General features: G+C 46.4%; 1 protein-coding gene and 1 long non-coding RNA gene across 4 annotated transcripts in view; both read right to left on the reverse strand.

The window, feature by feature from the left end:
• Positions 1-11377, reverse strand: part of LOC128080768 (uncharacterized) — a 52470-nt gene extending 41093 nt beyond the window's left edge. The window contains exon 1 of one of the 3 annotated variants that reach the window (XM_052683377.1): positions 10992-11377. In XM_052683377.1, the coding sequence (XP_052539337.1) occupies positions 10992-11060 (69 nt within the window). In that variant the 5' untranslated portion in view covers positions 11061-11377. The remainder of the gene's footprint in view (positions 1-10991) is intronic. The other 2 variants (XM_052683366.1, XM_052683385.1) reach the window with 2 other exon arrangements.
• A 667-nt stretch (positions 11378-12044) lies between these two features.
• LOC128080797 (uncharacterized) overlaps positions 12045-26913 on the reverse strand; it is a 53751-nt gene continuing 38882 nt past the window's right edge. Inside the window, exon 4 of the long non-coding RNA XR_008206892.1 lies at positions 12045-12719. This is a non-coding gene — a long non-coding RNA (uncharacterized LOC128080797). The remainder of the gene's footprint in view (positions 12720-26913) is intronic.

Here is a 26913-nt window from a genome sequence, read left to right on the forward strand (position 1 = left end):
CCTGAAACACTGTTGTACTTGCACAATAAAAGAAATCCTATTAACCTGAAGCTCCTCCTGGCCTTTGCTTACAGAGGAGAAATTAAGCTATCATATGATCAAAATTAGTTACATTAATAATCATCTGTGAACTTACAAAAAGAAAAGGCAGCCTTATTTCTATGGCAGAACATATCTTTCCCAGCAGTCCTCACTTACTGGCTGTACTGCCCTAAAAAATTAAGTATGAGCAGAGTTGTTTGGTACAGTGGAGTCTGTGTGCATGAGGAGCAATAATATATGCATCCAGCTAACCACATGCAACCTGGAAGAGCTGGAAGTGTGCAATGAGCACCTGCAAATGCAGAAGAACATCTTACAGCATGAGGAAATGAGCGCAGAAGCGTTTGCCAAGCCATTTCAATAAGCAATAATCTGGGCGTGCAAAATATCTCAAAGATATTTCCATGCAACTGGGGAGGAGACAGTTCCTTCCCTCTGCTGACTGTGTGCTCCAATGCTGTGCAAGATCTTCACGATGCAACTGCTGAACAGATCTGTGACAAGCCATGAAAAAGGAGCAGTGAGGGGAAATGAACCTCTCCACTCACTCACTTGTTCCCTTTAAGCTGGAAAAAATCCTGTTCTTCCATAACTAAGGTGCTGACTTGGATTTAGCTAAAAACATTTTACTTAAATTTCCCCAGTTATTTTTCCAGGTCAACAATAGCAGCAGTTGCCATGGGACACTGCTGATCTTGAAAGAAGGAGGTGCCATCATTCCACCTCTGAAGAAAATCTGAATTAGAGAGGGAAAGCAAGGGAGATGATGAGATGCTAAAAGGCCATTACAAGCCATGGAACAGCATGAGGAATAGGGAAGGAGTGAGTCAAACAGACCTTCAAATTAACTAACTTCCTTTTTCTCTCGAGTTCTTTAATTTTTATTTTAGAGATACACAGCATTGCAATAAGTACTTAATGCTAGCAAACCAAGCTGTAATACTTGCTCTCTCCTCAGTAAAAGCAGTAGAGTTTGAAATGAAAGGCTCAGTTCAGTCTTCAAACATCTACAAGAGAAAAATGACTGCCCAAACTAGATACGGACTTTACAGCTGCAGTCCATCAACAGCTACTCCAACCAGCACAGTCCTACTTCAGAAAAATCTTTCTCAATTTTTTCTTGATTTTGTTTTTAACTTTCCACCATAGCTCTGCCTCCAAACTTTCTTCCCCACTTTCCTGCAAATGGCTACAATGCAAATCTAGAGTCTGTAACCCCTGAACACTGCTTTGCTTGACAGAGCAGCCATCTGACTGAAACTGGTGAGACATGGCACTCCCCACGGCCCTTGTTTTCCTGGCTAGTCCAACGTTTAATATAGCAAAGCCATTCCTGTTTTTTGTTTGGCATTTTGTGGCAAGGGAGCCACACAGTATTTCTCTCCATTTCTGTGTTACTCTGTTCATGCCTTTGCTGATGTGATAAAGAGATTTATGGCTGAACCATATCCAAGTTTCATGGAATTCTCCCAGAAGACTAGTATCCACCTGTTATCCTTTTTATCCAACGCACAGAGACAGCATTTTATGTACGTAGCTCAGAAAGGAATTAACAAATAAAGCAGCGTCAAAATAATGTGTCAGGAACGTGCCAGAAAGAAGCGACCTACAAAAGCGTTGTGCTGCAAAGAGATTCCCCAGCAAGGAGGTCAGCTCCTTACAACTCGCAGCATGAAGCCTCTGCATTCCCCTGGCTTCCATCTTGCAGGATCAGTGCTGTTTAGCAGCGCTGACACCACGAAGCACAGCAGTCAGGAAGACAAGAAGGAGCCTGAAGGATTAAAGACCGAAGCTCTTCTTCCATTTCAGGGCCCCATCCACCCTGCACAAAGATACAGTGACTGAGCTCCGTCTGCAATTTACAGCCCACATGCTGCTGAACCTCATCTCCAAACAGATTAAAAGCAACGCTACTTATCACAGGCTGACAGCTCTCTCAGACAGGAGGGGAGGACAGTACAAGGAACAGCAAGAACGAGAGGGACCTACAGCATTGACCTCATCTGTCTCATACCTATGGACAGGGTAGGATGGCTGATGGCTGCTCACACTGCTGCTCACCATCCTGCTTAGCCTACAGGGATTTCAATACACTCCTCCCAACTCCCACCCCGCTCCGAGAGACGTAACTACACGGCTGTGCTGAGAGGAGCTCCCTTCATGCAGGCCACCTTCTCTAACAACTTACAGCAGCACTCCACATTACACGGGTCTCTTCAGCCAGTGCAGCCTGACAGGAGCTGGCATATACAACACATCTGGTAACAGTTTTTCCATTTTCTCCTCTGCAGACCCAGAGGGCAACTGCCATTGCCATGAGATACTTCACTAGCTGAAGAGAAGTTGCTTGTGTTGGGAGACCTCACTCGACACTCACCTCTGCTCAGCCATAAAGAACTACATTAGCCAGATTTGCAAACACAAGGAACAAAGCCTTACAGTCTGGAAAATGCATTTGGAGCACGAGACATTTCAGGCTTCTCCTCCTCTTAAAATCCCACATTAACCCTTTTGAGTACAAGCAGACATGAGATGCATCATTTCTATGGTTTTACACCAAAGCCACCTTGTTTTACAACAGAGTAACCCGGTAATACAGCATCAGCTTTCAAAATGAGATCTTTGATCTATATGGTCAGACAACCTTGAAGGAAGAGGAATGTCCATGAAAAACTTTGCCCTTGCTCATCATGTACCAGATCCTTTCCTGGTGACATTATGTGATTCCCAGTGCTCTTGAGCCCGATTCATAGGAGCAGACCACAGCACATGCATTTACACGTGGTGCTACATCACAAGTGGATGCACAAAACAAAACCCAATGCTGTTCTTGCAGAACTGACTCACTTCATGCACTACAGAGAGCAACCAAGCATACTAAACTGGCACCTCCACAGACCATTTCAGGTGAGAGACAGAGGAAGTTGCATTACGCTAAGTTTTCTGCAAAACCAAAGCATCCCCTAAGAACAGCTTGCTCCATCAAAGTCAGAATAAAGAGTCCTCTATGGAAAAAAAAAAAAAAAAAAAGTATATGTATATATATATACACACACACACACACACACAAGTTGTTGATTTTTTTAGCTTCTACATTTTGTTGCTTGATATGGTCCATTTCAGATATCGTTGTTCTCTTCTGTTAATTACTCTTTGGCCATAAAACTTTCAGTTCTTCTTAATAACCACTTCTCAGAAATGAAGTAAATACATAAATGCACACAAAAAACCAATCTGGCTACAGACAACCATTTGGCTTTGTATGTAACAACTGGGTAACAGGACATGGAAGGATTATTTTATATTTTCCCATTCTATAACAAGATCCATTCTTAGCAAACTGGAGGACCTAGCTGTCTCTCAGGCAACTGTCCTCAAGATAGATAGGAAATTCACTATTCAACCAATTTAAGTTTTCTTCTCATCATGTCAATAAAGATCACAGTAAACTGACTTCTGATGACAAGAGGTAAGGGCAACAGTATGAAATAAGAAAGAGAAAAGAAATAAAGCATCTACATCAGAGAAACAGCATGACCATGTTAGAAAGGAGTATAGTGAGATCTGTTTCTGAACAACAGCAGTGGGAGGGGACAAGACCTTTATGCCATTAGCAATTGAATTCCTCACTCTCCTTGAAACCACTGGCTCAAAACTAGGCCTGTAGCCTGGTCAAGTTGATTAATCAGCTGCCCAGGGCCAATCAATACATTTTGTTCCCTGCACGTGTCAGACACCAAGGTTTATCCATTCTCTGCAAATCTGAAAGAGTGTTGGGGTATCTGGGTGTACTTTATGCAGAGATCTCATAATTTTAAATTCAAATGAGGACCATTTGCCTTGCACTCAAGTAAGAAACCTCATCCATCCCTAAAATAAAGGTTTTGTTTATTCCTGAAGTGGGAGAGAAACACTACTAAGCAAAATCTCCTTAGGGCACCTAGACTCAGGCTTTGCTTACTTTTTCCCTCAAGGGTGTTTCCAATTCTGAGTTCTTAAGTTTTGTCATATGAGCTGATTTTGGAGCAAAGGTTAGCAGTTGATTCCAGGAAAGGCTGCAAAGGGCTTTTTCCAGGTGTGTTTGCCAGGGACAATGACAAGCCAACCCAGTCACCTTAGTATTTGAGGAACACAAGCCATGGCCCCCACAGTCTACCAAGCTTGAGGAATACCTCTCCAAGTTTTGTCACACCACAATGACAACGTTACTTTGGAAGATGCATGTCAGAAGGCAACAAGTGATCTCTGTTCTCAGCACCACAGCCTAAGTCTTGGCAAACTGAAGGGGCTTTACTACTATGAGCCTGAGTAGTAGACCAGCTTTGTAAACTGAAGAGTACTAAAGGAGGGCTGTTGACAGACTGATCTGCACCAGCTGCTTGCAGAGCTGCCAGTTGTTCTCAGAGCTGTCTATGTTAGCTCCTGTTGCCCCAGCCGATACAGAACAACTAGGAAGATCCATGATAGGGATTACTGCACAAGCAGTTCATGGCAGCTTTGCCACAAATCTTCCTGGTAAAGCACTTACTTACATCCAGATCCTCCAGGAACTTTCTTTAAGTATCTACAAGGTTTTACTCTCCATCCAGCTATCAAGGCCAGTCTACACAGGCTACCATGTGATCTTTACACATGATACACAAAAGATGCTCTGTTGTTGCAGTCCCATTCTTCTGGGATGGTATCAAAGACAACAAAAGAAGTCCATCTTGCCCACTATCTGGCGAGCCACAGTAAGCGCAGAGGAGGAAGAGAGACTCAACCAGCTTCCAAGATGCCCCAACCTCAAAGCACCTGCCCCACAAAAACCAGAGTGCACATGAAGTCCAGGTCAGTGTGCAGAGAGACCAGCCCACAATAGAGAGGAGGTTATAATGGGCATGAGAGGTTTAAAAAAAAAAAAAAAAAGAACTGGAAAAGAGTACAGAAGGGCTCAGCAGCACCATGAGCTGTGTGTCCCTGAGTAGTGACCTAACTGATCCAGAAGAAGACAGACCTCTTTGAACCATGCTCCACACGTGTGCCACGGCCCTACAGCTTAGCCAGACCTGTGCATGGACTTGCAAAGAGACAGCTCTGCATGAGTCAGATTGGGCCACGCACTCTTTATGTAGACCCTTAGGCCTGGGTCACAAGGGAGAGAGGCTGTGTCCACGCAGAGTCCATACTTTATGGGGAATGCTTTCTGTTCAATCCACAGCCACAACTAATCGACTTCTCTAAACCCTTGCCTGGGTGTTCACATGGAGCAGCTGTGGGTGGTGCTGGCTCCTTTTCAAAAACAGCTGTGTTGGCTGTGCTGGTCAATGATGGTGAAAGGACACGTGGGCTCTGCCCACAGCCACGTATAACACTCACTGCAGCAGAAAACAGGCCTGAGCGCATACATAGCTGCGATGTTGGTTGCTAGGAACAGCTGGGTCACCCAGCAACCCACATCCCTCTGAATAGGGGCTCCAGATAAATGTGGGGAGACAGAAGGGCTGGCGCTGCCTACACTGTGGGTGGGAGTGTATTTCCCAAAGAAAAATGAACACAGCCCTCGGTTCCCATACTGAGACATCCCAATAACACTCCTGTGACCCCAGACACGTTCCAGGAGCAGCCAGAGATTTTGACGCTACGGCAGAGTGGTCCCCTGCCCAATTACCACTCCAGAGATGTCCTCAGTGAAGGGAAGCTCTGCACTTCAAAACAAATAAAATAAAAAAAAATAAAAAATGAACCCACTATTTTGCAAAAGCCATAAAAATAAATGATCACCTGAGTTCACTTTCTATTTTCACTTCAAATATAAGCCATATTTCTGCTCAAGAAAACATCCCAAACAGGGCAATTCAGGAGCTTAAGACGGTGCATGACAGCAGGAAATTAAGTAGAACTGCACTGTCCAGCAAAGTAAAATGGATTCATCTGTTGTCACTGAAATGCAAAAGTTAAATACATCGGATTACATTTTCAAAAATTGAATTTTCAGAATTCAATTTTTCATTCAAATGAAAACAAGAATTGGGAAATACATGGGAAAGTAATGAGATTTCTTTGTGGCAGCGTATGTGTGGAGTTCTCATGTATTTGAATCTAGCCTATATTAATTTATAAATGAGGGCAACTGAAAGGATTGCTCACTGAATCATCCCAATCTCAATGAACTTCTCTTTAGGCCATATTTACAACACCTGAAATCTGTCTGAAGTCCCACTCTCTGGCATTAAGTTGTTACAGGATTTTACTGGTGCTGGATGACAGCACAGAGAAGATGACAAACCTTGAAGATTCAGAACTTAGAAGCTGAGTAGAAGGAATTGCAGACCTTTTATTTTACAAGGCCTCAGGCAGAAATCTCAAAAACCATCTGAGTGGCAGAGACTGGCTGTTGTGCTCCAGCTCGGATAAGTATTTGTCACAGCATTTTTGACCCACTAACGTCACTTCAGTCCAAATTATCAGTATTTTAACTTCAGACCTCTCAGCCACAGTACTTACACACTTTCTGAAACTGCTTGCCCTCCTCCTGAGTGAGACTAAGACAAGCCAGAAGCATCTAGTGTTACCAGGTGTTAATAGGTGGAATGGTAAAGCTTTGGTTTAAAGCAGACTCCTACAGCCCTGAAGCGATGAACCTGTTCAGTGGGATGTGCTGAAAATCCACAAAGCAGAGAACAGCTTCACACACCACAGGAGACAGACGAAGCTAAGATCTCATTGTGCCAAGCTGCCATCAGCCAGCCTGAAGGCTAGTGGCTGGCTGAGCACGTGACAGGCAGTCAGCTCAGGCAGACGGAAATTAATCTGCCCTCATTCATACAAAGCATGAGCCTTAAACGGATCTTTCAGAGCGCACCCACTGTGCATCAATAATAAGGGAGCTACTTGGCTCTATTTTGATTCAAGAAGAAAAAGTGTAATAGCCCTCCTGCTCTGCAGAGTAACCAGCTCCCACTGGGCCAGGGTCTCACAAGTCACCTCCTGCAGACCTGAGGCTTGCTGTGCAAGACCAACCAAGGCAACCAAACACAGGCAGGGCCAGGATGATGCTCAGTCACTCCTCAGAGCTGGCCAGCCCTGAGACTCATTGCTGACTCCAGATGCAGATGCAGGTCCCCATCACTGCACAGGCACATATGCAAGCTGCAAGGATACGTGAAGAAAGCTAACATGGTGGCTTTATTAGTGCCCAGTCCACAGTTCCCTTTCAAGCAAGCGTGAGGCTAGAATTACACAGAACAGAATGCAGTTCTCTGTGACTGGGACAGACCTGCATGTGACTTTGTTTCATTTCACTGATTAAGGAAACGACAAACATGTCTTAAGAAACTCTACCCCACCAAAAAGAAGCACACCCAATTTGCAGGTAATTCAACAACTTTTGTAGATTAAAGTATCATCTGCATCATCTCCAAAGCCGTTTGAATTGACAGAGCAGAATTGCCACCCTTCAAGTGCCGAGCTCTGTTCAGCTGCATGTTCCAGGCAGCTAATTTTATATACCACAACCCAACTGCTTCATTCAGATAACACCTAGGGCCACTAATTAAGGATTTAGTTTGACTGGCAATGCACAGACTTGTACCAAGCAGATGCTCCCTGCCCCAAGGAGCTTGCCTGCAAAGCTTACAAAACCGACACCTACACTTTACCCATTACTCAAATGCGCAGGAGCACAAGAGTTGAAGAGGGATTCAGAATGAATTCATTTGTGCCAGAAACCCCTGCCCCAAACTGGGGACAAGCATTTCATTTGTAGCAAGCCCTGCGAGCTGGGCAGAGAGCATTTCTTGAGGGCTCGGGACTCTCATAACCCACATGCAAACCCAGGATATACATCTTAAAAGCCACCTTGAACAATTTGATTTGTATTTCAGGATGGGCTTTCAGGGATATCAGTCTAAAGCTGTGAAAAAAATAGAAACTCTACTAGATTGAAACACTGGAAAACCAGCTAAAAATTCTGATCTTTATTTATGGCCTTCTCTCATCACCCTGTTTGAAATGTTTCACCAGGATGTGGCACAACTCCTTTTTGTCACTCCTCTCTGCTGTCCCACAGGCTGCTCTGAAACAGACCCAGTTGCCAGCTGTTAGCAGAGATGATCCCTAATCTGTACATTCAGAGCTGTTGCTGGCTCTACATTTCTAGCCAAACAACGTAGGTTTTAGATCTGGTCCAATCTCTAGTCGAGAACACCAGATGATCAAAGCAAGAGGTCTGAGGAATAAGACTCCAACTTACATCCTGTCTTGGAGTCCTTCAGCTGCTGCAGCCAAGCCCAAGCCACAGGGCTTGACTGAACCACAACAGCTCAGAAGCTGCCACTAAGCTGCCTCCACTGCAGAGGAGTGAACGTCTAGCAAGGATGCAGCAGGATCAAACACAAACCCTAACTGTTAAGCTTCACAGTCCAGCCACTCTGAGCAGGAACTGCTGGCTGAGCGCACTACCCCAACGGAAGGTGAAACGTCAGTCAGCCAGTCCTTCCTTTTATATCATGGTAACTTCTGGTAAAAGGATAACAAAGGGACAAGAAGTTTCTCAGTAACACCAGCACGCCTCTTAAGTCAAAGCCCTCCAAGCAGCTTTAGTGGTCAACTACCTAAAGAGCAACAGCACAAAGAAAGAAGGAAAGTCCATTAATATAGCAGCTGATGCATGTATAATCCTGGACTCACTACATGAGGCCACTCAGCTTCTCTAGGGGGAGAAGTCTAGAAACACTCATCACAGCCACACTTAGCCAATTCAGGACATGCTGCCAAAATGAGATCTTCACAATGGGCAGAAATTTCATCCTGAAAAAGTTCCCAGAGCTGGGATGCCAACCGGAGGTCAGTCAGCTCTCCCAAGTTTACAAAAATGAGTTGACAATTCACCCAAGGACAGTCTCCCAGGACTTTGCCTGATTGCGGTACTGCTGCAAGCCTGAAACACAGCAGTGGTTTGTTTTCTCTTGAATTTGGGAACTTCCAACAAAGGTCACGAAGTGCAAAAGCAAGTGGGTAGTGAAGGAGAACAGCCGCCAACCATACTGCCTTTAAAGCTCAGGAAGCTCTTGGTTTGGGTGGTGGATGGAGATCAGTACTTGATTCTACTCTCATTGGTTGCTCTTTCTGCATTTGAGCTACTACAGGCCTGACTTAATGCTCACACTTCACTAACTTTCCATCAGGTTTCAGTGACAGCAGGACTGGATCTTTTAAACAACACATGTACCATGCAAGCCAAGACATGCACACACTACGCAGATTACATACACAGACTCATGCAAGGCAGCAGAAGACACACAAGCCCAGCCAGTGTCTGACAGTCCCACAGACGGAGGCAGGAGATGGAGATGGCGTGGGTCAGCTAGCGCCATCTCTTCACCTGCAAAGAGATCTGGCCCCGCACAGAGACAGAGTGTGCACACTCTAATTAAGTGGTTCATGCACCAGTACAAGGCTCAAGTAAAAGCAGGCTGTTGCATGTGGTCCCCAAAGGCCTACAAAACATATATAAACCCACAGTTTGCAAGTCTGGCTTTCTGCCCATACACATGTATACCAGTCATTGTACCAGTCGCTACAGCAGGCTGCAGTGCTACCTCTGAAGGTCTATGCTTGCAAGGAACAGCACAAGCTTGAGTCTGCTTTCTCCACTGAGACTGCAAAAACACAGACCACCTGTTGGCAGCACACAACCTTGGCACTACCATGAGCAAAATGGCTGCAGGTACCCCATCCTGAGGTTTCCCTGCATGCACTCCGGTATCCTGAATGCTGTATATATCCCCAGCAGCTCCATCAGAAGGGCCTTATGGCTTCACGACTTCAAGCTCTAAGAGACAAACAATGAACCTAAGGGAGGTGATCACAGGTCCAGAAACATGGCATTCAAAAGAAATCCCCAATTGCCTCTGCACACATAAAGTAATGCTGCTATTTTGTTTCCAAAACCAAAATCTAATCCTGCCTCCCACAAGACCAGACGAAGCATGGAGACAGAAAACTTTGAGGCAACATTAGTTCCCTTTCCAACAAAGTTGTCATCAGCCTGTCTACAGTGACTGTGCAGAAGTGCAGCCACACTGCAATCTGCCTCTGTGTAACACATACAAAAGGCTCCACTGGAGCCTGGTGTGCAGATTCCCCAGCCCCCATCCCAGGCGCTGAGGGCTGCTTCTTTTCCCACATCCCTTCTTTATTCAGGGCCAGATACTACACTGCAAGCTGTATGGATGGAGGTCCAGAATAACTGCTGATTTGAGCGAAAACCCCTCAGTTCACAATACTTTTGCCAGCTCAAAACGTGGTGATTCTTCTGATTGTCACTCTGTTTTCATCCGATTGCATACAGCTAAGAGATTCCTCCTTGCATTTAACAGGAACAGTTTAGCTATTCCTTGTGCTGAATCTGTGATCTCAGCTTTTTTTTTTTTTTTTTTTTTTTTTTTTTAACGCTAAAGAAGGACATAAGCAGAGTTTGAAAAACCATGGGTCAATGCAAGGAGCCAGGCTGCAAACTGCAGCTCAGATTGCAGCCTCCTGGAGCAGAAGGGAGAGAAACGCAAATACTGAGCTGAAAGGCATTTCAGGCAAACCGTGTTTGCACAGCACCTAGTGCAGCAGGGTTCTAGCCCGGAGAGGGCTGGAAGGCTGCAGATAAAGTGCATGCAAAGGTACCCAGAGAGAGCGGCGAATGCACACAGCTGAACGTCAACCCCGTTAAAAATAAGTACTTCTAGACTGAAAAACACAAAAACCGTTTACATTCACGTGCCTCCTGTGTAACCCACCGTGCGCAAAGAACACGACTCCAGTAGCAAGGATACAGCCCAGGCCAGCTCTTGCCTAGCGCCTCAAAGGAAATCGGCCCAGCATAACAAACATCGCAAGTTACTGCCCCTTGTCACCCCTGGTCCTCGTTACCTGGATGGCCCAAAAGCACCCGAGACGACACCGCCCATCCTTACCTTTAGCTGGAAAGGCTGAATTTCGTTCAAAGTCTGGTTCCTGAGCTTTTTGGTGAGGACCTTCAGCATGGTACAAGTCCGAGAAGCCAAGAAGGGGTTAAGCACACGCGCACACCTCCAAACGCCCAGCCGCCGCCGCCGGGCTCGCGGCAGCGCGACGGGGCTGGCATCCAGCGCCCGGCACGGCGCGAGGCGAGGCTGCGGCCAGCCGTGCCCTGGGTCCTGCCCCTCGTTGGGGGCCGCGGGGCGGAGCGAGGCCCCACAGAAATAAATACCGCACTTCCCCTGCCTTTCTCCCCGCTACGCTTCAGGAAGGAGGGAGGCGCGGCGCCGCCGGGCGCTCACTGAGGGCCGGGGAAGCCCCCCGCCGGCCGAGGCTCCGGGCCCCGCTCGCGGCAGCAGCGCCGCCTGCCCCCCGCCTCCCAGCGGCCCCGGCCGGGCATGGCGCCCCCCCTCCCAACCGCCCCGGGCCCCGCACGGCCGCGGCCGCCCCGCGCTCAGCCCGCAGCGGGGAGCGCCCAGGCAGCGGCGCGGCAGCCGCGGCGCCCATTGGCCGGTCGGAGCGGGCCGGGGCAGGGCCTCCGCTTAAAGGGCCCCGCGCCCAGCCCCCTCCCGGCCGCGGGGCAGCGCCGGGGCCGCTCTCCGGCGGGGCTACGTTCGTGAGGTCGGGGTCTGCGTCCTATAGTGCTTGACGGCTTGCGGGGCACTCCTGGCCTTTGGATTGGAGGAGCGTTTAGCCTAGAAACTGGAAGCTCGGGTTAATCTCATCAGTGTGTATTCACATCTGAAGAGAATGCACTGAAGCCAAAGCCAGGCTCTTTTCAGTGGTGTCCTGCGCCAGGACAAGAGGCCATGAACACAAACTGGAACGTGGGAGGTTTGCTCTGAACGTCAGAAATCAATTCTGTGCTGTGCAGGTGATAGAGCTCTGCCACGGCCTGTCCAGGCGCTGTGGAGTCTCCCTGGAGATCTCCAGAAACTGCCTGGACGTGTTCCTGAGCGACCTGCCCTGGGTGTCACTGCTGGAGCTAGGGCTGGAGCAGGTGGACCCAGAGTTCCCTGCCGGCCTCAGCCATGCTGTGACTCTGAAGCAGTCCTACATGCTCACCCACAGCCTGCTCACAGCAGGAAGATAACATGATAGACGCCGTGCACTGCCTGTCCTGTCCCCTGATTCAAAGCACTGATCCACGGGGAATAGTTGTGTATGTCATCTCAAGTCCCTTGAGCCACGTGAACAGCTTCCAAAAGGCATGAAGTAGCAGGGAAACTCACCAGACCCTCTTCTAATAGTAAGTGCAGGCACAGGATGGGGAAGACATAGGTTCTTACTGCACCATCTGCCCTATTCAACTGCAACAATTGCTCTTTCAGGCATAGCAAGGTGCTCCATTTCCGTGGCCAATTCTCCAGCATCTCCCTGACAAAACAGTCAGAAAAGCTATCAGGGACTGACCAATATGCTCCCAACACCTTTGAACTCACAAGAAGCCACCAAAACATTTTCAGAAGGGCTGGCCAGCAGGCCATCAGTAACACTAACAGGCTTTTAGGCACTGCCAGCTCATGCCAGAGATAAACTCTCTGTACCTATGTGAAAGGCTCATTTCACCCACTGCCAGGCCTTTGGGGCCACCAGAGCCTTTTGTCCAAGTCTTTTTCCTGGAAAAAAAATCTGGAGCCTTGAGGAATTCTCTTCCAGTTGTTCCCTGTTCTCAGACAGCATGCCTGTAACAAGATAAGGAAAGAGCATTTGTAAACTATTGACTGCAGGGGGGAAAAAAAAAAAAAAAAAAAAAAAAAAAAAGTCTTCATTTAAGGGACAGGAACTCCAGTAACAAAGTATCTTTTTTTAAGGTCTGCAACAAGCACAGAGTCTGAGCCAGAGCCTAATCCTTCTGCCTTTTAGCATAGTGCTGCCTTTGAAGAAGTCGGCAATAGTAGTAATTCATTTGTTACACTGTATTTGCTGTCTGAATTCTGCATTCCTAACAAGGAATTATTTTTACCTATTTCACCCCATTTCATGCCCAATTGAAATCCCCACCCAGCCTTAAGACCCTAGGTCACCATACATCGTTCACCATACACTGTTCTATGTACTTCTTGTTTCCTTACTGCTGGATACAAGCAAATAGGTAACAGCTCGTTACCAGACCGCTAGCCCACCGTCCTGCTTCTGACAGGATAGAATAAAATGCCAGACGAAAACAGAAGTGCTCTATATCAATATGCAATAACACACTTGTTGCTAGGTAAGAATTACTCCTGACTGCTAGCTGATAATCAAGGTGCATCTGAAAACAACTGAGAATCTCTTACCATTTTCTTGCCCTGATAAGTATCACTAAAGAAGATTTTTTTTCCTGTCTCTTCTTTTTTGTTTTCCTCATATAATGCCAAATTCCCCAGAGCATTGTTTGTTCCTCATTCAGGCCCTGGAGCCATTGGCTCCACCTGTAATGGTCTTTGAGATATGACCTACTGGTGGTCCGGTCATCTTAAACTTCTGGATACGAGAGCTTTCCCGTATTTGAGCTCTCTGTGTTCAAATGCTGAGACAGGCACTCTGCAAGGCCCAGCTGTTTGTCTCAGGGCAGAGGAGAAGCTGCCTAAAGCAGAACAGCAGAACTTTCCATCTCATCCACAAACAGCTTGCAGTCTCTCCCTGACCTCACATCATCCCACTGAGGCACAGAACACAGCAGTGACCGCAGCCTGGTGGGTTTGATAGTAGGATGCTTAACTTGTTCCCAGGCCAGAGCTGCTAAGGACAGGCAGCAAAACCAGATGTCAGCAAAGCTTTGTCATAGCACTCGTGATGTGAAAGAACCTAATATTGTAATTCCTTGTATTAGCTCTGCTTCTGCAAGCTTTGCCTAGCTATGCTTCAGCAGATATCTGCAGAGCAACTATTTCTTTCTTGCTTCCTTTTTTATATAACAAAAATAGCCACAAGCACCAACTTCAGGTACAGCCCAGCATTTTGGGGCTCAGTTATACATACTCTTCCAGTGTTTTTGTTTTTATTCTGTAAGTATTTATGAGTTCCAGCAGGCTCAAGAAAAGCTTGCACTCTCAAGTTCCTCCCCACCTCACTCCTCACACTACTAAAGTACCCTGGATGTCTCTGATCCACAACCACAATGCCAAGAGCAGCCGACTGGCAGATCACAAGCTCCTCATTGACTCACAGCACCCAGCATCTCTGAATAAGGCCCAGCAATGTGCTACTGCAACGTGCAGCTGGCAATTTAGTAGAGGTCCATAGTAAAAGCCCTTGCAAAGAGAAGAGCTGCAACATACTTCCTCTTCCCCCTTGATTTGTCCTTTCCCCAGTGACAAGGCTTGACATGTGCAGCTGGAAACAGGTCATGCTGCTGCCTCACACACTGGAAAGAAAGCTTTGTGAGAAGTCTGGAGGTTGTGTTCCTCCTTGCGTACATGGGTTGCAGAATATTACCAAGTAATTTATATCCAAGGATAACAAAATATTTTCCCGTGTAAGTAGCAGAACTATTCCTAATGGAGAAAATGAAGACCATGGAAGTTTACTTGAGTTTCTGAAGGTCACAGGAAAACTGTGGAACATCCATGAATAGAAGCTGTGTGCTCCCAGACTATCTCAGACTGTAACCTAGTCTGTCACTAGATCATGCTACTGGAGCTATGCAAAATTCAGTGGTTTTATTTCCCAGGCATTTCATGTGATCAGTTTGCTTGGGTTTTGGTTCTTGTGGGTTTCTCACTCTTGAATTTTTGATCTGAATACTGAGTTCAAACCAAATCTCAAACCCAATCAGAGAGGCCAAGTTTCCTCTGGCCACTTGATAAAACATGACTAAGCCTTTGCACAACATTTATGACAAGCCCGCATGCCAGCTCCAGCATTGCTCAAAGATCTATTCAAGTTCCTGATGGCCAGGCCAGAAACCAAAGGGAGGCAAATGGTAAGCTTCCTCTGCAGGAACGCATTGCACTGTGGTGAAGGAGAAGGTAAGAAGCTCTGTGCTGAGCCTGGATCCTGGTTCACTCCCCCAGTACATACACATTATTGCCTGGTGCTGTTAGGAGAACTGCCTTACTTTTGCTGTGCCACGTCTTTCCCCCTGCCTTGGAGATATTTCTCTCATGTCCAGACAGTACAGACCAGACACAAGCCAGGATGGGTGAAGACAATGCAGCGAGGATTAGTTCAGTGCATAAATTCTCTCTGAGCTGTGTTTCCCATTGTGCCTGGAGGACAACTTAATACCCTCTGCAGCTTATCTCCTGACTGCCTACACTGACACTGTAAAGATGCAAGAACAGAAACATGTGCAAGTGCAGAAGGCCCCATCAGGCCTGGCCAAGGCTCCTCTTAGGGAAAGGGATGCTAGTTTTATCCTTGGAAATCACTTGGGGATTTGCTTGGCCAGTAAATAACTTTCCAGCCTCCCTTTCCTTCACACTTCCCTGTGACCATGCTCCATTAGCACAAAGCCAGCCTGAACATCTCTATGTTAACAGCAAAACCTGCCGGGAAAAAGGCTAAAGTGCCATCTATTGGGGATCTCCACTTATTACACCGAGGGAGAGGAAAAAAAACACCAACAAAGCAACATGATCATCCATCCCTTAAATTTATACCCTAGCTGGGTGATGTCCGAGACAAACACTAGAGCTACAGCCAGCTCTGGGCATGGAAAGAGCATCTGTATGCCAAGGGCAGTGCTAAGAGAGAAGAGCAACACAGAATCAGGACGAAAGCTGAGACTAGGGCTAGATTGGAAAGAGACATGGGACCAAAGCCAGGCACAACTTGAATGGTAGCACAGAGCAGGGCCATCCACCAGCTGCCTCAGTCACAGTCCAGTGTGTGTCAGCAGAAAGCAGGCAAGCAGGAGAATCCACAAAGATTATAAGAATTGCTCTCACAACCGTACTACCAATGAAAAAGAGGCAGCTACAGCTTTCAGCACAACTAAGAGCACTGAGCTCTGTCCCTGAGCTAACCACCATGGCATTTTCCCTCTTAGCATGTGAATTGCTTGGCAGTAGGCTCCTCCAGAAGGGACTCTCTGACTTTGTCTCTGACTTTGCCTTTGAGCAACATTTTTTGCCTTAGAGAGGCCTATGGAAGTCTCCACCTTACAAACCATAAACACCATTTAGTCTGCTGCAGGGATAAAGCTGCAGTGTACACAAGTGCTCTCTAAGCACTTGTGATCTTCAAACCATGAGCATGGGGCAAACAGTTGAGAAAGATCCCACATGCAGTCACAAAGGACTCCCTCTACCAAGGCTTACGGGCACCCAAGAGTGGAAACTGGCCACCGCTATCTAACAGCTACAAATCAGACAGCAAATCTATCCCCAGACTGAGTTGGCTGTTGTCAAGCAAAAACTTTGGACATTCAGGGAGTGTCAAGAAGGACTGGTGAGACATGACTGACCTAGTAGGTCAGCTAGTAGGTATCTGGTACCTTTTACATGTCTGATGCATGCAAGGACTTAGGACACATGCTTTTGTAGAAGCCATTTTTGTCTGGTACAAGAGGTAGGAAAAAAAGCAGACAAGAAATTGAAGAGAAAGGTGTTCAGAAATTTCTGATCTCTGCTATTAGGTATAGTAACAGTGACCATGGCAGCATAGGCCACATGACTGCAGTAAGAAAAGAGAATCTTCTTACCAGGGCTGCTGGGCAGCCCCATTCCTGTTAGAATTCCCTTGGTGCCTGCTCTCATCCTGCAAATGATCAGTGCCAGCTGCAGTCAGTGTGTGATGAATATACTAAGAACCAGGAAAAACAGAATTGCAATCGCAGTTTACACTGTGCACCACTGTGTATCTGGAGCTACAAACATTTGATTTTCTGTGAACGGGCCTGGAAGGGACCTCATAATACCTATGTGGCAGTGGAAAGCATAGGCAGCATTCACAGAGGCAGTGGTTCATCTCAACCAGCTCAAAGCATCAGGATAGCAAGGCAGCCCGGCTCCTCAGAAATGGAAGCAAAAAGAAGAGATGACTTTTGCTTTAGATAGCTTCTAACCCCTAGAGAAGAATCATCATCTGACTAAAGGATCTCTGACCTTCTTTCCTCCAGATACACTCACTGCAACTCACTTTCTTTTCAAGTACTTTAATAAGTCCCCAGCTGGGATCATATAGTGGTACTTGGCCCTGTCATGCACGTAGCAAGGAGAGCAGTCAGTCTAAAGAGAAATGAAATATTCTGTGGGGTTCATCTTACCCCCCACCGAGAGGGCCAACCAACTCATCAACTGCCTCAGCTTTGAAGTCTTCAGGTCAAAGGCAAGAAATATTGAGCTACAGTACTTAGAAGGGCAGCATCAGAGAGAAAGGGCTTATGTTCCTGCAGAAGCAGGAAATCTCTTAAGCAAAAGCCCTAGGAAATGAGCAAACACAGCCTCTGCAGAGGAAGGGAGAAAATATTATGGTTGCTAGTTTGATGTGGGGGGGAAATTCCTTTCTGGAACTTCCTGACTGCCCAGACAGCCTCTGGGCTCATCCCAAGTGTATAAACAAGACACAGCTTTCAACATCAAAGAGGTTTCCCAGTTCCTATAGCTGGGCACACCATTTAGATCTGCAGTTTTGCTCAGCTTTAGTACTCCCAAGGAAAGTTAAAAAACAGCCAGGTTAGAATCAGCAGAGAAAGGAATTCCAGTAAATATTTCCAGGAGGAACAAGTCTAATCTGCTGCATGCAGTCCATCCCAGCATGAGCAGGGTGCTTTGGTGAGGAGAGCAACAGTCCAGCTGCACCCATATGGCGTCCTGGCTGGGCTAGCTTGTGGCACAGTGCCTTATGGCAAGCCTAGCCACTCAGATTGCTGTCAGATGATCAGAAAACACCAGCCAGATGCAAGTGAAGCTTCGCAGAACTGTCAGGGCTGCTTTGCAGCCTGCGTGCATCCCATCTCCAGCTGCTGCCAGGCTCTATGGGAGGTGGGGAAGACAGCTCTGTGTCCACTGAATTCATTATGTAAAGCTGTGCTGTGGAATGCAACAGCAGCTCTCAGCGCAACAGAGAAGGCTGGGGACAGGCATACAAGTACTGCTTGAAGCCTCTGCAGCAGTGACAAGACAGCAGAATCTTCAGAGGAAGGCTCAGAAATAAAACAGCCCTTAAAATAAGTATAGAAATGAAAAGTGCTTTCATGACTTGGGATGTGTGGCCACAAACCATCCAGAAGCCAACAGAAGGAGTCCAAGCATCCAGGAAAACAGAACTTTGAGAAACAGAACAAGACAACCTGTCCTCCGAGTCTCTCCCTCAGAAGCTTTGATCACTGAACTCAGTAAGGCAGGAGAGCACTACGGACTTTTAGAAGCTTTTGCAACGAGAGTAAATCATAAGCATGTCATCTACCCTTGCCTTTCTGAACTCTGTGACTGCACGCTGCATATTCCCCGGGCTTCCCTAGAAGCTAAGGCCAAACACTGAAACTTTTATCAGTCTGTAAAACTAAGGACAGCTTTTGGCACTCTGTCCACAGAAATCCCAGTTAGAACAGTTCTCTAGGCAGCATGGTTGTATAAACAAGGATGAACACGGCCTTGGGAGGGAGGAAACGAGACTGGGATCAAAAGCTCTGCATGCAAGCACGCTAGCACTAAAAATGGTAGGAAAAGGAGAGCAAAGACTAAGGGAAAGAAAAGGGCTCGAAGTGGGACATGGAAATTTTACTGCAAATTCCTCCCTTAAGTCTCCTTGTTCCTAAGCTACAAACTTTCAGCTAAAGGCACAGTCACGACAGAAGAAGGAGCTGGCTGCTCAATAGCTACTCCTGTCCTACAAACCTCATCTGCGGAGAGACAAGCTAGAAAAAAACTTATTAAAAGCCGCAAGTACTTATTTTGCCTGTATTACATACTAACCGGCCCTAGAGGGCACACGAGACCACGTATTTGCCTCTAAACCAGCTCACACTTGAAATAGAGCCCCTTTAGGAAGTGCTTTTGGGGTTTTCCCAGGTCTTCCTCTATGTTCACGAGGGTTAAGAGCAGGAACTGGAATTACCACAGAGCAGAAAAGCCTTGTGTTGATGTGCACATACACAAGCATCCAGCAGGAAGCTGTGCTTCGTTAGCCAAAGGTCTGGTTGCCTCCCACACAGCCAGCCAGGGAAACAGTCCCAGGCTCCGCATGCTCCCTCCTCAGTGCTTAAGCCCAAGGACAGTGCAAGAGCCAGAGGAGCAGCCCTGCCCCCAAATCCCACCCTAGCGTGAGCTCTCATCATTCAGGTGTGTGAGAGAGGCACTATAGCCACATACTTTTCACACTCTGCCACCACATTCCTGGCCCTCTAGGAGAAAAATAAGTATCACCTACACATCCTGATTGCATACAGATGAGGCAATGCAGAAACAAATTCCCTCCATTGTAGCTTCTACACCGTGGTTAGCATTCCAGAGGGAATTAATGAGTAATTTTATGAAGCTTGTTTTTGAAAAACTATTTTTTTGGCTGTATTCTGGCTCCCTTCTGGATGGGTAATGAGCCCAGATGCATAACACTGGGTCCCCCAAATCAGCCTGTTGGCACACCATGAAGAAGCATGGATAGCAGGTGCACAGTATTCAGCCTCTGGGAGACCCACGTAGGTATGCAGCAAATCACAAAAAAAAAAATGAGACAGACAGATTCAGTCCAAAGGATCAGATGTTAACCTCAGCCACTTCTCAGCTCTTCACCTTACTCCCAAAGGCATTCTGAATATGCAGCTAAATTTGCACCCTATATGGCAGATACTCCCTAGGCTTGCAGATAAACAGGCTTTCAATACAATTCTGCTCAGTTCCTTGCTTCGGTCACAGCAAGTCATCACCATGGCATCAGAGCCATCCCAATACGTTTTCATAGGTTGGGCTGGCTGTGGTTGGGATGGACAGGTACTATATGTTTATGTACTGCATAGCAGCAATCCCACCAGCTTCACGCAGATAACAGTAATGTCAATGTTCATCACTGTGCCCTGGCCATGTACTTAAATGCTAATGTGGTGGCTATACTGATGAAAACAATGTTCAAGTTATTGTAAGAGTCAGGATAAGAGGTTAACATCCAAAAAGAGTTATGAGAAAAGAGCTATGATTCGACCAGACAGATGGGTCAGGAAAAGTATGCAACTTGGAGCACTGTAACAAGCATCCTTAGCGAAGACATTGTGCTTTTCCATACTAACATAGGTTTTCTGCTATCTGTCCTAAGCCTTTCTGTATCATTCTTCAGCAAACACAGAAACGCTAAAATCTCAAGTCTGTTCATATAGTGAAAACTCAATAGCACAATTCCCAAGAGAGATTATACCACACGGATCAGTACAGATTGGTATAACTGAATACACTTGCAGCACTGTTCCTTCACAAAATCTAGCTAGTCCCTCTGATTTCGTGTAGCAAAATTAGCATTAGCATTATTATATCCAGAGTTTACCTGAAGGCAAAGGAAGCCGTTTTATACAATGCCTGATGAAGATTAGCCACCCTTTGAAAAACTGCTGTATCATATGTTTTTATTTTTTCCTTGTGTGTTGGGTACCTTTGTTCCTAAAAATATATATTAAAAAAAAAAAAAAAGTTAATTAAACAGAGCTCACTGTTATATACCACTGTCACGATGGCAGCGATAATATCAGTTTTTAATTACAACCCACTTCACCTTCCACAGAGTGGCTGCTATTTAGGAAAGAAAAAAAAACAACCAACAAAAACACAGTTAAAGACCATTATCTCCAGAAGAACTGGACTTTCAGCTAAGATGATAGAAGATTTAAAAGAATTAACACCTATGTCCACTAAACAAAGCAAAAAAAAGACAACACCCACAATGTCCCATAAGCTTGATCTTGGGAGAAATCAAGCATCTAAGTCCAGACACGCAACTCTTAAAACCCTGCCTAATCCCTTGGGCTCCTAGACTACGTCTATACCGCTAATTTAAACATGCCCAGGACTGTTCTCTGGCAATGAGGTCCCTGGCACAAGATGGCTTGCACCCATAACATTAAACTCTTTTATCCTTCGAGCAAGGCATTTGGATCCAAAGTGGTTATTGGGAACGGCCCCTGGCCCACGCTAACTCCCTGAGCCTTGTCTGAGAATTGTTTTGAAGAGTGTAAACTGGCACAGGCCAAAACTGTGGCAAGAATAAATCCATAGGAATCAGCTTATAACTTCATACACCAATGAGATGTAGTGCCCCAGAACATTTGCTAGTACAGATGTAGCCCCCAAATCCCTGTCAAATGCACATACAGTATGTATATATACACTTATATATCATCTATATATACTTCTGTGGAATTTTGTGCACTTAAACTGTATACTTATAAGTACCAAGTTTTGTCTACGTAGGAAGGATTTCTTGGCAAGAGCGTGTCAGAGAGGCGTTCACATTGCTGGCTGACGAGCAATCTCAACTTCCAAGTGTCTTCACTCCACTCTTCCACATTAACCTTGAGTTTCTATCTTTCCAGACACTACAATTTTGTTCTGCATAGCCGGAAACGCGGGGGGAATTTTCACACTCATTTTCACAACTGGAGCATGCACTCCTCCATGCTTAGAGGTGTTTGCTTCGAGAGCGCTTCCACTTCTGAGATTTGCTGCGGATCTCTGCAGCACAGTTTAACAAGCACGCCGTGCAAGGGCAAGCAGATCCCAGGAGCAGTGAGGAGCCTAGAGCTCTTCTGGGAGCAAGCGCCTCAGGAGTGGCGAGTGCCTGAGCCTAAAGCCAGAGCAATGCACTCCGTGACTGACCAAGCTGAGTCAGAAGGAAATGAGCTACTCTACGATAGCGCAGCAGGAACTGCTGCAAGGACTTGGTCACACGCGGACACAGGCGGGCAGGGCAGCCTGTAACTGAAAGCACGTATAAATGCGCTCCGCAGCCGGCGTTTGGCAAGCCCGTGCCTTGGCACGGCACCGGCACGGCGTGGGGAGCCACGGAACCTCCGCTGCAGGTCGGTGTGGGCTGCCTCGCTCAGCCCCGAGCTCCAGGCATATCTGCTCCCGTCACAAAATCCCTCACGGCGCCTCTGGCCGTCGGCCGCCCCCCGCCCTCCCCTGGGCGGTGTTTCTCACTTTCCCGCCAGGGGGCAGCAGCGGCGCGCAACAACGGCCGCCGGGACCCGAGCAACGGCTCCAACGGCCGCCGGGGCGCGGCGTCCCGCCACGGCTGCTGCCCGCCTCTTTTGGAGCCTGCAGCTGCCCGGGAAAGCTGGGTCCCCATCCCGGTGGTGGGAAGCGGGCATCTCTAGGTTCTCTGTCACGACAGTAGGGCGGTGGCACTGAGCTGCCTTCCCACCACAAAGCACACAGACCCGAGGTGCAGGTACATTCTGTTACAGACTTCCTTTGCTGTGGTGCAACCCCTTCTTGTAAAAGTTGAGACATCGAGGCCGCTTGCAAGACTGCATATGTGAGCGCCTGCCAAGATTTTCCCAGAGTCAGGGCTGCGAGTTCCTTCCCCTTCCTCCACCCACCGAATCCTGCTGGGTTACTGGAAATGCTACAGTTTCCATCCACCACTGTCTTCAGGCCACCTATGGCAGAAAGGGATTTTTCCAGGAAAGACACATTAGAACTATTGCTCAGTACAGAATCGGCCCCAGCTTTTGTTTTCCTACTAAAACTGTTTCATTTCCCTTACTGAAAAGGGCCTTCAGAGAGTCCCTATGCTGTCACTTGACAGCATAAACTACCAGAGAGGAAAAAAAAGTCAGCTGAATCAGTGTTCTTCAAACTCCTGAACGCAGCCTGATCTGTGTAAAACTCACATGTAACCAAGCCGTCACTTCCATGGTGACCAACAAGCCTGCAGAGTGTCTCCTCCTCCTTCCAAGCCCTAGGAAACTCGAGAGGAGAAGACAGACGAATGCGCTGTTCTCTAAAACAAGGAACAAGACCATAAGAATCCAAAATAAAAATAAAAAAAATCTGGATTACAAAGCGAGCTTTTGTTTTCCAAATCCTTGGTCACCTCTCTTCATCTCTGAGCCTCATTATTTTCAGTAGGGCAGCACCTGACCCACCTGCTCAGGGGTTGGAACATCCTGGTGAAGGTCACTGTGTTGGCAAGCGCTTTAATTACATCTGTTTAAAATGACAATTGGATCTTTTTATGATAATAACCTCAAGTAAAATCAGAATGCCAATTAACTAGAGGTGGAGAACACACCATTAACTAAGGCAATGAAGGTGTAAGTCAGGGCTGAGAGGTTCTTGCTCTCTTTCTCAATGCTGGTTTATGCTGTAGTTTTGCAAAAGCTACTTAGCTTCTAACTGCCTTGCCTCCTCCAATTGCAAAATGGAGGAAAATGCCTTTTGCACAGTAGCAATGCAAGATTTATTTAAATAAATAGCACTAGCAAGGTTCTTGGAAATAGTCAGATAGAACATGTCACTTATGAACAGAGTACAAAATAAATACGGCCGATAGCTTTATCGTAAGGGAAATGGCAAATACCTTTGTCTTTATGACACTGAGAAATATGAAGAATGAACTGATCCTTTTTACATTATGCCTCGAATTTACTTGCTGAACATTCCCACAAGATGTTTCATTTGCTAGTGGGTAAGACTCAGAAGAACTAATGCATTATTTTCTTAGCACATTAGACATAACACTGTAGAGAGTGAAACATGAACAGAGAAACATCCAGAGGCTTTCTTGTACCATCAAAGATGTAGGAAAGGAGCAGGGAAAGGTGGCAAACCATAGTTTGCCCAACTGAGAGACCAAAAGAGGAGAATCATCAAAAGCAGCCAGCGGCATCTGAAATGAAAGCACAATTGAGTGGGAAGAAAACAATGTGCAACACAGAAATAAAGCCCCTGGTCCCTTTAGGCATATTAACATTAAGGGAAAGGGACAGATAAACTGACAATTATCCTGATGCTCTTCCCTGGGGAGCAAGGCATTAGGTACACTACGCATATAATAAAATGGTTTTAAGCACTCCTATGCCTGCCAACACTCTTTGCTACTTGCTTCTCAGGCAACTAGAGTCTTCCTCCCAGGATGGCTTTCCCCAGCAACCTTACCTGAAACTTTAAGGCAAGGCTCATCTTTATTCTGTTAACAGCAGTGGTAAAAGACTCTATCCACAGCCATCGTTGGCCGCTCCAGCAGATCTACGAAGGTACAAGATTTGCTAGAGCAACTTGCTAAAGACTTCCTAGATTGGGCCCTTCTGAAAGCACAAGCCATAAGGCTTTTATCATATCTCAGGTGTTCCTTTTACTGCAAATTCCAGCAACTCAACCCCCCTGACACATGATTATCATTAAGTGATGCTGGCCAGCTGTGCTCTATCTTCACATCCATAAAAGCACATAGTAAGCCAGGTCTGCAAAGTACTATAGCATAGTACAGGCTGGAAAGGCAGGTAGGAAATTCTCTGTCTTTATGCACATAGAAATACCTCAACATGCTTTGTAATGGCTTCTACATTAAGTTCTTGATCCACAATTTAGGGCCCTCTGCATTCCAATAGTGCACTGCATCTGCTAGACTCAAAGCCTCTTATCCCCATCTAAGACAGTTTTACCAAAATAAATAATAAAATAAATCATCTTCAAAGGCCCACTAAATATGTTCCCTAGTTTTGACATCCTTTGATCCTTTGCACACTGCTGGGACCTCACGATTCTTCCTTTTGTTTGAAAGAGACCTTTGGTTTCCTTAAGAGTTGCACCCGCAGTGTAAGAGCAGGCCTGTAGTTGCCTTTCCCTCCAGTATATTCACATGATATGGAGAACTGGACTGGTGGGAGCTTTTGGACGCTATGCACTGATGAATGGGAGAAGTACAGCAACCCACAAAACATGAGAAAGCTGATAGCACTGTAGGCTTATTGTTATCTCCAGGTAGTTAGGGTGTGATCCACTCCCTTCCAGCTTTAAGAACTTCCAGCCAATCTGCTTGCTGTTTTCCAGCAAGATGCATAAGACAGAAAGAGCACAGCCTGATCCCCACCACAGGCTTGGCTTGCCAGGTTGATGGCGGAGTGCTTTAGGTGTAAAACGATGAGAAGGGCATTAGCATCAGAGCTGTCATTCCTTCCAGCTCAAAAATTTGCCAGGGAAAGCTGGTCTCTTGTTTTCTTAGATCAGAGAAGCTTGGTTTGACTCCAGAGAGATTAAAGGTGCTGAACTGGGAGGGAGGAGAGTATCAGATCCTGTCATTAATAAAGGACTGGTTGTCAGTCTGAGGAAGGAGTCTACTCCATTATTAAGATATCTATCTCTATTCCTTCTGGGAAGCTTTGACCTGGAGGAAGGGTCTGAGGGTTCAGTGTAATTCTTGAGGTAGGTCATTAAGCAGGAGACTGGTAGCAAAAGCAAGTTCTTCGATATCTTTTTCCTCCTTCTGTCTCTATAGATTTCTTGTATCAAGACAGAAGTCTTATCCATGTACAAACCTTACCATTGTCAAGTGTTGGGAAAATTATGACTTCAAGAACCGTTATGAAAAGCCTACAGTTGCTGAATTCTGACTGCATCTCCATGCAGTGTGACAACATTCAAGCCACAGTTTGCTCTCTGCGTGTCCTTCCATCACTACAATAAAAAGTGAGTAGCCCAGCAGTCAATGCTTGTAACTCAGAGCAACTGGAATTGCACGGGGCTTACTTCCAAGTTTGCCATTGTGCAACTCTGGGAAAGGCACCAAATTCTCCCTGTGTCCCCAACCCCTTTCCCCTTCCCCCCCCAGTGAAACAAAACACCCATCAAGCAGCAGGCTGGAGTGTCTGAAAGAATTAATAGCTACAAAACAATCTGTGTTCCACACAAGTCTATCAAAGACATTATTAAGAATCTGACATGGGTTATCACCTGCTCCTTCAGAAGCAACGGCCAAAAAGAGGCTACATTAGGACCTGCAGAATGACCCGGCCTCTGGGAAAGATTTGACATCACGCAAATATCTAACAGTAACATTTATCCATCAGGCCCGACATAAACTAGACTTGAACCAGGCAGTCTGCAGTTCTGTAGTCAGTTGGAGCCTACAAAGATTTAAGCGTTCAAATAATGTCAGCTGCCTGAAGTCTAAATAGTTTGAAGAGCAAGGCCTCAGGATAAATGTGCCTAAATTTATGCCATTGAGAATGCCAGCCCTGATGTCTCACCTGATACCTGTGGAGAAGCAACTGCGAATTGAGAACTCACCTGATTAATGAACGCAACATGGTATCTTGCTTCTTAACTGGGAGGTAACTGTTAATCTTATGGGTGTGCTACTAACTATCCATCCAAAGGGGATGTTTGTTTTGCTATTTCCCTCCTCCTTAACGGCAGCTTTTCCCCACTCTGCACAACCAGTCACTCTGCAGTTCACGGCTATAAATATTTTTGCTTGATAGCTGTAGTATTTCAGCATCTTCCACCTTAAGCTTCACCTCATCCATTACCCGTAGATCCTTTGTAACAGAGGTTTTGAGTGATCTCCTCCAGTTAAGCTACATAAGTTGATCCATACCAGGTACCTGAGGGAGCACTATCAAAAGAGAGCAAGCTCCTGCCTTGGGCAACTCAGAGAGGATACAAGTTGTTTGCCTGAACCACCAGAGATGGCAGAGATGTCCATTTCAGACTGAAGAAGATGGATTAGACTGGTAAACAGCAAGAGATGCACAGTAAAGGAAAAGGATCGGAGGGTAGTGGTAAGAGGGGATGCAGAAGCACATGGTAGGAGAAAGGTGAAGCAACACAGCAATGGGGAAGAGGTGGATATTGAGGGAGAAATAGGGATGAAATAATGGAGTGGGGTCCCTGACAGCTGGCATGGCTTAAGAGAGACAAAGCTGAGGAGAAGGCGTATGTGGAAGAGGGGAGATTGCATGGAAGATGAACACAGTTGTGAGTATAGATGGAAAATCTAGTTGCAGATACACATAGGTCCCTA

Source organism: Tympanuchus pallidicinctus, unplaced genomic scaffold (assembly GCF_026119805.1).
Source record: "Tympanuchus pallidicinctus isolate F22 unplaced genomic scaffold, pur_lepc_1.0 scaffold1, whole genome shotgun sequence".
NCBI lineage: Eukaryota > Metazoa > Chordata > Aves > Galliformes > Phasianidae > Tympanuchus > Tympanuchus pallidicinctus.